At 37.9% G+C, this 10,573-nt stretch overlaps 2 protein-coding genes across 2 annotated transcripts in view; both read left to right on the top strand.

The window, feature by feature from the left end:
• Positions 1 to 739: 739 nt before the first annotated feature.
• On the top strand, positions 740 to 7,426 carry LOC134676361 (uncharacterized). Its single transcript, XM_063534719.1, has 4 exons — positions 740 to 785; positions 1,328 to 1,451; positions 2,927 to 3,108; positions 4,660 to 7,426. The coding sequence occupies exons 1-4, from the start codon at positions 740 to 742 to the stop codon at positions 7,392 to 7,394; spliced, it is 3,087 nt and encodes a 1,028-aa protein (XP_063390789.1). The 3' UTR covers positions 7,395 to 7,426.
• A 930-nt stretch (positions 7,427 to 8,356) lies between these two features.
• The window catches only part of LOC134676409 (uncharacterized), a 135,892-nt gene continuing 133,675 nt past the window's right edge, over positions 8,357 to 10,573 (top strand). Inside the window, exon 1 of the mRNA XM_063534798.1 lies at positions 8,357 to 8,736. Within this exon, the coding sequence (XP_063390868.1) occupies positions 8,488 to 8,736 (249 nt within the window). The 5' untranslated portion in view covers positions 8,357 to 8,487. The remainder of the gene's footprint in view (positions 8,737 to 10,573) is intronic.

Genomic DNA, 10,573 nt, shown 5'->3' with positions numbered 1-10,573 from the left:
CAGAGTTTACAGGTTCAATTTGTAATGGTTAATGGTCAAAAATTGACAATTGCGTTAACGTTTCGGCCAACGCTGACCTGTCTGATAAAGGTAATGTGAATGAATGAATGAATGAATGAATGAATGAATGAATGAATGAATGAATGAATGTTTATTTGCTTCAAACAAGCGTATATATAGGTGTTACATTTTGTTTTTGTACGATCCTTGTTTTGCCATGACTGGCGTACAAATATTGTTTGTACTTATACTAACTAAATTGACTATGTACAAGAATAAACCGAAACTTATAGACTACGATTTTAATTTTAATTTCATGCAATTCATGCAATTTATATACAATAATAATAATGTGCGAAGCTTCACACTAAAACAGTTGTGTAGAGCCATTATTTTAATAAGTTTTAGGCAAAAATTTCATTTTTGGTACAAGCTTTAATCGCCGACTGTACTTTTCTAATGACAGACAACTAATACTCATCGAGACAATTCTAAAAACCCCTAACACAATTAGGTTGCGTTGTTTCATCACAGAGTTCCTACGGCCACCTCCTGTCTCCATCATCAGATCAGTTTGACAGTACCTTATTATTGTATTGTCATCAGAACTGCATACAGCTGCCAATTTTCATGACGCTACGATCCTTGGAAGATGGTTAAATTAGTTACCTTAGATTCCATTACATAGTTACATACAGGTCAACCTAATAAAAGCTTGTTAAAAATAGAATAATTTATCATGATTAATCCCTGGTTCCATTCGCCCCTCTACAAAACTCATTGCAGTAAATTGAAGGACAAAGATATTTTCACTACACCAGCTTGTAAAGGCTCTCTTTATACTCTAAAAAAGATATACACCTACCTAAGCCGAGTGCGACGACGCAACGGAGCCATGCTGTTACGTCCTCGCCCAAATCTAATGTTTAGTTAATTTCATTTTTATTGTATGGTTTTTCTTTGTCGTTTCTTTTATTTTCTAGTTACACAGTGCCTTGGTTTTATAGGTACTGTAATTCTGTGTTACTTATTTAATCAATAAATAATTAAATAATACACAGTAGACCCGCTTGCTTGGACCCGGGTATGTCCTTAAACTACGTCCAGGACCCGGGTAAGTCCTTAAACCACGTCCAAGACCACGGTGGACGGGCAGCAGCGTCCCTCAAATTCGGTGTACTCTACTGCGATCGCCAACCCGCCTGCCAAGCGTGGCGATTATGGCATTCACCCCCCAAAAAAGGGGGAGGCCTATGTTCAGCAGTGGACGTTTTTTTATGGCTGAGATGATGACACAGTAGACAGTATCGTGAAACCGTGTTTTCAGAATGCCCCATCCTAGTCGCGGCGGCCACGCCCCTAGCCCCTCGGGTGGAGTGCTCCGTCTTTGGCTGCCGCAGCTCTGACCGTGACCGTGTCAGCTTCCACCCGCTGCCACAGGATCCTGACAGGTCAGCTGAACCACAGAATAAATAATAGTACTAGGTACAGAAGACTCACTCTCTAACAAAACGCGTCTGTCACGATCAGCACAGATATGGCCGCTAGGTGGCGACAGCGCCACGCGCGGCTTATGGCAAACCCCAAAATTGGGGTCGAACGGATGGAGTTATAGCTGTAGCAAATCGACGAAATCGCGGAGTGAACCACGCCTGGCTGAACTTTGTATTAGAGATGCACCGGATATTCGGTTACTATCCGGTATCCGGCCATTATATTAACATCCGACCGCTTACCGAATAGTAGCCTACTATCCGGCTGGATACCGGATACATTGCTTGATTTCGAAGTAAACGAAATTGGAATAAGAAACAGTCACTGTTATAATCGTAATCGTTTATTATATTGAAACTATCCGTTTCATCTCTACTATTCTTATTAACTACATATTAGATAGATACTACATATCTAATCATTATGCTTTTGTATCAATTTTGTACTAAAATTAAAGATATAAAGGAAAAAAAATCTGGTAATAGTAGTAATTCATATATATCTGTAAATATATGAATTACTACAAAAAAATCTGGTAATAGTAGTAATTCATATATATATCTGTATATACATATATGAATTACTACTATTACCAGATTTTTTGTCTGTCTGTACATAGTATATTATTGACACATTAAACAAAACCGGCCAAATGCGAGTCAGACTCGCGCACGAAGGGTTCCGTACTACGCAAAAAACGGCAAAATAATCACGTTAGTTGTATGGGGAGCCCCATTTAAATATTTATTTTGTTTTTATAGCGGCAACAAAATCACATCATCTGTGTAAATTTGAACTGCCTAGCTATCACGGTTCATCTACAGCTTGGCGACAGACAGACAGCGGAGTCTTAGTAATAGGGTCCCGTTTTTGCCCTTTGGATACGGAACCCTAAAAACGAGCATTGTACAAATACAAAATTGGTAGATTGTTTTTAGGGTTCCGTACCCAAAGGGCAAAACGGGACCCTATTACTAAGACTCCGCTGTCCGTCCGTCCGTCCGTCTGTCTGTCACCAGGCTATCTCACGAACCGTGATAGCTAGACAGTTGAAATTTTCACAGATGATGTATTTCTGTTGCCGCTATAACAACAAATACTAAAAACAGAATGAAATAAAGATTTAAGTGGGGCTCCCATACAACAAACGTGATTTTTGACCGAGGTTAAGCAACGTCGGGCGGGGTCAGTAAGTACTTGGATGGGTGACCGTTTTTTTTTTTGCATTATGGTACGGAACCCTTCGTGCCTTTCGTGTCCTTTTTTGTCGTTTTTTAGTGTTCCGTACAAAACTTTGTTTACGGAACACTTATGGGATCACTTCGGTCTTTTTGCATTATGGTACGGAACCCCTCGTGCGCGAGTCCGACTCGCACTTGCCCGGTTTTTTTTACCTACATATGCCATTAAAAATGAATTCCTTTGTTGCCAGATGCAGTCAATGGCTGAAGCTCATCAACAGACAAGACCTCGCCGACAAGCTTCGCTCCGGGCACCACGCCGTAGTGTGCTCCATACATTTCCTACCTGAACAAATTATCAACGGGGTTTTGGCGCCTAACGCTCTACCGTCGCTGCTACTGCCTACAACGAAACATCAGTTCGTGTTAGACGGTATGTTTGCGTTGTGAACTAAGACAATGAAATTAATATACAATCAGACAATTGTAGAATGTATTATAAGTATTATATATTTTAAATATACACGGTGTTACATGAGTAAACCGAATAATTTTAACAGCGTATTCCTGATCATATTTAGAGACAAAAATGTCCTATAAACTTTTTTGATATTCGCCTAGTTTCAGAGATATTATTAATTAAAAAAAAAAGTTTTTATTGTTACATGGTGTAAAAGGCATTTTTGATGGTGATGTTGCTGCTTAAGGGACGTAGTCTAAATATCCTTATTGATAGATGTCAAAAAGTGACAAGTAACACTTTGCAAAAAGTAGGTTCTACGAAAAAAAAAAGTAAAAATCAATTTTAAGTGACAAGTTTACCAATAACATTTATTATTTATGTACATTCAAAAAATTGAAAAAAAAGAAACAAAAAAATTTTTTTTTTTTTGGCGAAATTGACCTAAACTCATATTTCATTTTTTACTTCTTTTGACCTCAGAAATGCGTGGTTAAAATTATTCGGTTTCCTCATGTTACACCGTGTATAGCTGTTTACATATTTGTTATATTTCATATCCCATACCTTGTATATACATATAGTAGGATATAGGTTTACCTATCTTGTATGATATTAAATATTTTATCTTCATGCCATTTAGTACAGCTTTTACATTGTCTGCCTTTCTCCAATTCTCCCTCAATTGCTCAAGGGTTAACTGGAAGAGATCCCTGAAAGGGATAAGTTCGCCTTTGTGCTAATGATATGTGTTCTTTCATGTTTTATGTTTCTCTTTGTACAATAAAGTATTTTACTAATACTAAGAATTCTCATACTGCTCAAAGAATTAGCAAGCTGAAGTGGCAGTGGGCTGGCCATATCGCAAGAAGAACCGACAACCGCTGGGGGAAACGTGTTCTTGAGTGGAGACCGCGACTCGGCAAACGTAGTGTAGGACGCCCTCCGGCGAGGTGGGATGACGATCTGCGAAAGACTGCAGGCAGATGCTGGATGCGGCAAGCTGAAGATGGCGCTTTGGCGCTCTTTAGGGGAGGGCTATGTCCAGCAGTGGACTAATATGGTCTGAGGATGATGATGATGAAGAATTCTCATAAGATATGACACACCACCTGCACCCAGCGGACTCTCGCGTTTTTACCAGGTCGTCAGTCCACCTTGTGGGGGGTCTACCCACAAAGGTGACGTGGCGCAAGACCTGTCATTGTTGCACGCTTTGGGGGAGGCCTATGTACCTTACTTACCTTAAAGAAGCGATAAAATATTTTTATATTAGTTTTTAGGGCTCCGTATCCAAAGGGTAAAACGGGACCCTATTACTAAGACTCTGCTGTTCGTCCGGCCGTCTGTCACCAGGCTGTATCTCACGAACTGTGATAGCTAGATAGTTGAAATTTTCACAGATGTATTTCTGTTGCCGCAACAAATACTAAAAAGTACGGAACCCTCGGTGGGCGAGTCCGACTCGCACTTGTCCGGTTTTTACTTAGATTTGTTATTGATAACATTATATTTACATTACAGGTTCTGCAGCCCTGTTGTCACAACCACTGAAAACTGAGGTTGATCTCGAAATCGAGATCAAATCTGAACCAGAGGCCGCTACAACCAGCATATTTGTCGAGAAATCTCAACCGTCACCGGGGCCGGCTAAAATTAAAAGTATACCAAACATACAAGTGGTTCAACATACAATACAAACTAACAGTACAGGACAAATATCAGTACCACAATTCAATACAGCACCGATTCTGTTCACAAAATTAACTAATCAGACACAAGGATTCACAGTACCTCAATGTACTCCGAGACTTATACCAATTGATGCTTCAAAAGTACCATTTAACCTGAGACAAGCATTGAACGCAACACAAAAATCATTGAACGCAACACAAACATCAGTGAACGCGACACAAACATCAGTGAACGCAACACAAAAATCAGTGAACGCAACACAAATATCAGTGAACGCAACACAAATAGCATTAAACCCAACACAAATGTTATATAATCCAACACAAATACCATTGAAAGCAGCACAATTACCTATCAAAACTCAAAATAGAATCAAAATTACTAAAAAACGCAACAGACAAAAATCGCCTGAACCAACTTATTTAGACCACCAAGTCAATATTGGAACTCAGACTGATATGACAGAAGCTTTCTACAGAAAAGCAACATACTCCGTTGTAGAACATATCAATATACCACCTCCTAAATATAAACTGACAGATATAATAGACAGATCAGTCGCTTCACAAACTACTCCAGAATTAGTTGAAGTATTTATTGAAGACGTGAAGCAGAAGCTTGGTAAAGAATTGGATGAAGCCAATAAGAAGTTACAAGAACTTGAAAACCCAACTATGGAGAAGACACAGTTTCTAAAAGGATGCGATAAATATCTAGACGAAAAGATAGCTAATTTCGTTAAATCACATGCTTATCTGTCTAATAAGTTTGTTGGAAACAAGTACCCGATGGATTTTAAGATTTTCGCTCTCAAATTGTACTTGTGGAATCCTAAATCTTATAAATTCGTTGAGAAATTCTTCGATTTGCCGTCTAAAGATGTTATAAAACGATTCAAAATGCCGGTGAGAAGCGGAATTAACCGCAGCTTAATGGAGGCTTTGGAAGTTAAAATAGGTCAAATGACGTCATTGGGGAGACAGTGCGTCGTGTGTTTTGATGTTATCAAGTTAAAAAAGAATCTATATTATGATGTGGGGGTTGATTATCTGTGTGGACTGGAAGAAATAGATGGCGTTGTTGGAGAGAAGCAAGCGGAATATGCTGTTATAATAGCAGCTCGTGGACTTTATACTAGATGGAAACAACCAGTGTCCTTCGCTTTGGTGTCTGAGAAGCGAAGAAATCCAGATATACAAGCATGGCTACATAAAACCATAGAGTATCTCTTCGATATGGGTTTAAATGTCAAGGCACTAATAACAAGCGTTGATGAGGAATTTCTAGATTTTCCTAAAGAGCCTTATTTTAAAGTAAAAGAAAGAAAAATTTATAACATAATTGACTTCCCAGATCTTTTAAAAAGCGCTAGAGATGAATTAATTGAAAATGATTTCCATATAGGCAGCTCTGTGGTTAAATGGAAGCATGTTCTAAATGTCTACGATTCTGATAAGGCACAGGAATTGAAAGTACTGTCAAATTTGACAGAAAAACATGTCAGACCTGACAAAACGTCAAAAGATGATGTTAAATTGGCGACGCAACTTTTTTGTAGCGATTTAGCTGCCGCCACGCATTTTTATGTAGTCGCTCGATTGCAAAATAAAGAAATTAAAGCTACAGTTCAATTCATGAAGAATATGAAGGGATTACACGAAATCTTGTATTCAAGAAGTTTATCAAACGCTTATAAATCAACGACAGCACAAAATAAATTCTTGAACGAAATTTTAGAATATCTCAAAACAATACAAGTGAAAAATAAGCATGGGAATGTTATTGAAAGTAAATTCATCGCTGGACTGAAATTTACAGTCACAACTATAAAATCTTTGGCAGCAGATATAAAGAAATCTAATGCAAAATATTTACTAACAAAAAATCTTAGCAAAGATTTTATGCAACACTATTTCAAAGACGTGAAACTTGTGTCTGAGCGACCGACTCCTATTGCATTTACTAGAGGATTCAGGAAACTATTTTTGGGTAGTATATTGAGTAACACAAAGAATACTGCTACTGGGGATGACATGATGGGAACCCTAGTCAAAATATCTGAATATGTCAAAGCAGATATGGATAAAAAGGAGGAAACAGATGAAGCTCCACGTTTAAGTATAGGTGTGAACGATTATAAGATCCCCTGGCCTTCAAATGAGTACGTAGCCGGATATATTCTGGGTAAATGCCTAGAAAAACATACATGTGAGAAGACTGTTAAAAATATATCTGATTATTACGATTTAGAAACACGAAGCCGTGATATATTGATAAAGATGTTTCAATTTTATAATGCTGAAAATGTTGATAAACTATGCAATACTCGGCCTCCTGTACAATTGATGGAATTCGTAAATTTGATGGAAAAGAGATTCAATGAATATTACAAAAGTGCGAAGGATAATATGAATTTTGGTTGGAACTTGTATTCTATTATAGAGAAAGATTCCTTTAAGATGCCGTGTGAATGTTTTCCTAATAAGTTTTTGAGAATGCTATACATTCGTCTTAAGATATTCAGTAGTGTTAAACAGTATAATAAGCTTAACAAAAAAAGATGAATGGTTTATTTAAATAAAACGAATATTTTGTAGTATACATAGTTTTATTTATTTTGGATGTTCTGAAGAAATCAAATAAAGTAGGTACGGTCAGCCGGGGTGAACAGGGATGGCTGGGGTGAATAGGAACAAAACTTAAAATTGATTTATCTGACAATTTCTTATAAGAAAATACACACCCAAATTGTATCATTTGATTCAAAATATGTAGTAATAGTGTAGTAATAGATAGGAAAATCGCCCGTACTACAATACAATAGTAATAGATATTGCATTGCATGATACAATTTGTGTCGGTAGACTCGGTACTTATTAAGAAATTGTCAGCTAAATCACATTTTAAGTTCTGTTCCTATTCACCCCGGTTTTGACGGTACTTATTAAAAAGTAGGTACGTCCCCACTCGGACACAATTCGTTAATTGGGGTAATTGAAAGTTTCTAAATTAGTCAAATACAGGTTACTGTGTTTACCTAAGTGGAAAGATGATGATGATGATTTATAATAAAAACTGTCCTGTCCTTCCTAAGGCCTACTATCTCCATACCATACCTCACCTAAATCGGTTCAGCGGTGTGTAGAGGAAACAGACACACATAAAATTACATTCGCATTTATATTAGTAGTAGTAAGAATTATGAATAATTTGTCAAAGAACTGTCTCATTTCAATCATAGACAGAGAGAATCATACTATCTTTGTCTTACACTAGTACTAGCACCCGAAAGGAAAGGATGAGTACAGTTTTCCTGGTTCTTACTTACTGACAAATTGGTTTTGACCAATTATAATTTATCACTTCACTAACTATTGCGTCCATACTTAACTTTTTACAGTTTTTACTACATAAAATCCGTTTTATTAAATAACCTTGATCGAAAAAAGTACTAAAACTAAACTTTTTGCATCAATTCTAAATCTTATTGCTCACGATTTACAGTAGTTTTTTCATTATTCTCAATCAGCACTTAAGCCTTTTTAGAATGATGCGTAACGAATCCCAGCCGCGCGCAGTCAGTCCCCGGGCGGCCATCTTGGTGTCAACGCGTTTCTCGTTATTATATTAACGTTATTAACCGGTTATTTAACGAAAATGAGTGACTCCGGTAGACGCGGGAAGAATATGATTTGGGAATACTTTGATAAAGTGGACGATGAGAATAAGGAGGCTGAATGCAAATTGTGTCATAACATGTTTAATTATAGGTCGACATCGCATAACCTCAAAAATCATTTAAAGCATAAGCATAACGATGTGTTTATGACTATACCGATAACTGAGACACCAGGGAGGCTTACGAAAATTAGGAAGAATAGGTCCTCTGTATGGGAATATTTTGAGGTAAGGTACTTTCTGTTGTATATTTTCTAACAAGAAATTGACGTTTAAAACTTTTGAGTAAGTATATAAAGAAACGATTTGAAGCTGAGCTGGCTATCGTTGAGTTTCGTTTCTTCTGCTACAAAATTGTCTTGAAACGATGGCGATAAACAAGGGTACGATCCACCCACGGACGTAGAGATTAACTGGATGGCGGACATTGGCCAAAAAGTGTGTCCACATGAGATAGTCAAGGTGGGCCGTTGTATCTCTTTCTAATTAGGGTGACCACACGTCTTATGTATGTGGGATATTAGGATAACATTTAAATATATAGTTTGACCAGGATCTTTCCTTAATCGTGCATAGTTATATTAGTAATAGAAATCATACTGTCTTTTCGCCTAAAAAGGGATGGATATAGTTTTTTCTTTTCAGTTCTCTTCTGTAAAACGCTTCACACAACCTTAGGTACTTAATTTAGTTGTTCTAAATGGTGTGTTCACATTACGGCACCTATGCAATTAAAACTGCACGAGGCCATGCGCTTGGCGAGGAAGAGAACCCTATGGAGGAACTGGTCTTCAACAGAAGGATATTATGTCACGATCCTCACTATTGAGGGACCAAGTGAAGAAGAAAAGCTGTTACTAGTAGGCGTAGGTACTGGATCACGAACATGGTCGATCGTCAGGAAGGTGGTCCGCCGTAACGTCTGTCAAGAACACAGGTATGAGTGAGAGAGTTAGAGAGACAAATATGCTGACAGAACCAGAGGGTCTACTGTGAACCATGTTCGACGTGTTGCCTCTCTGTCACACTTACATACGAATTTACAAGTGCGACAAAGACGCAACGGGGTAGGCTCTCAGAACAGTGGAGGAATTACATACAGTCTTTGCCGCCTTAGGGCCCAAGCCCTACATAGCAAGCTCTAGCCGCCCCCCCTTTCTCAGCACCCATCATATAGACTGCCGCCCAAAATATCTGGCCGCCCTAGGCCCGGGCCTACTCGGTCTTAGGGCAAATTCGTAACTGCCTGAGGGTCGCGTGGGTCCGCTACGCCTGCTTGCTATCGTTTTTAACTAGGACGCTTGTCACTGGACCATAGACATCGAAGTTTGCAAATTGCGAGCATCTTTCTCTGTTACTGTAATTACTCCTTTATAGGAGTAAAAGAGAAAGATGCCCGTAATTTGCGAACTTCGGTGTTCACGGTGCTAGGCCACTGTACGGATTCCCAATTAAAAACGCTTGATATTTAAAACCACAGTTGTCTTTATTTATCAACTTTCACATATAATCAGATTTAACTAGATCTTTAACGCTGTTTCCATTTTCTGATGCAATCTATCTCTGGCTGTCAAAGTGACAGCTGTCAATCAGTGATGTTCCATCACTGAAGGACTCTACAATCTCTTTCTTTCTTAATAAAACAAAAGAATTCTAAAAGAAGTAATAACACATTTAAGAGATACACACATAGTATAAATTTAGATGCGGTTACAACATAATAACCAAAAGAATTGGAACATATTACTAAACAAAGAAGTATGTTCTATCATATATATGAAAGACATTATAACACAAATTGAAAGAAATTAAAATACAGTTTAATTACCCTTGGCATCATTGAGGTATTACATCTCAACACATGCTGAGTTTATCAGCACGTCCTACGGGTGGTTATAGATTGTACACTTTATTTGTTCATACATTCTAAGATGAGACTAAGGACAAAGTCTCGATATTTAACAGGTGCCTGTCTCTGTCGCTTCGGTACAGTACTAGTATTAGAGTCAGTAACAATGTCTGTGTCATTTGTCATGTCTGGTAAGCTTTTATTTTTCTTATCTGG

The sequence above is a fragment of the Cydia fagiglandana genome, chromosome 24 (assembly GCF_963556715.1).
Source record: "Cydia fagiglandana chromosome 24, ilCydFagi1.1, whole genome shotgun sequence".
In the NCBI taxonomy this organism is placed as follows: Eukaryota; Metazoa; Arthropoda; class Insecta; order Lepidoptera; family Tortricidae; genus Cydia; species Cydia fagiglandana.
Note: the sequence above shows the minus strand (reverse complement) of the source record. Positions and strands in the feature narration are given on the sequence as shown.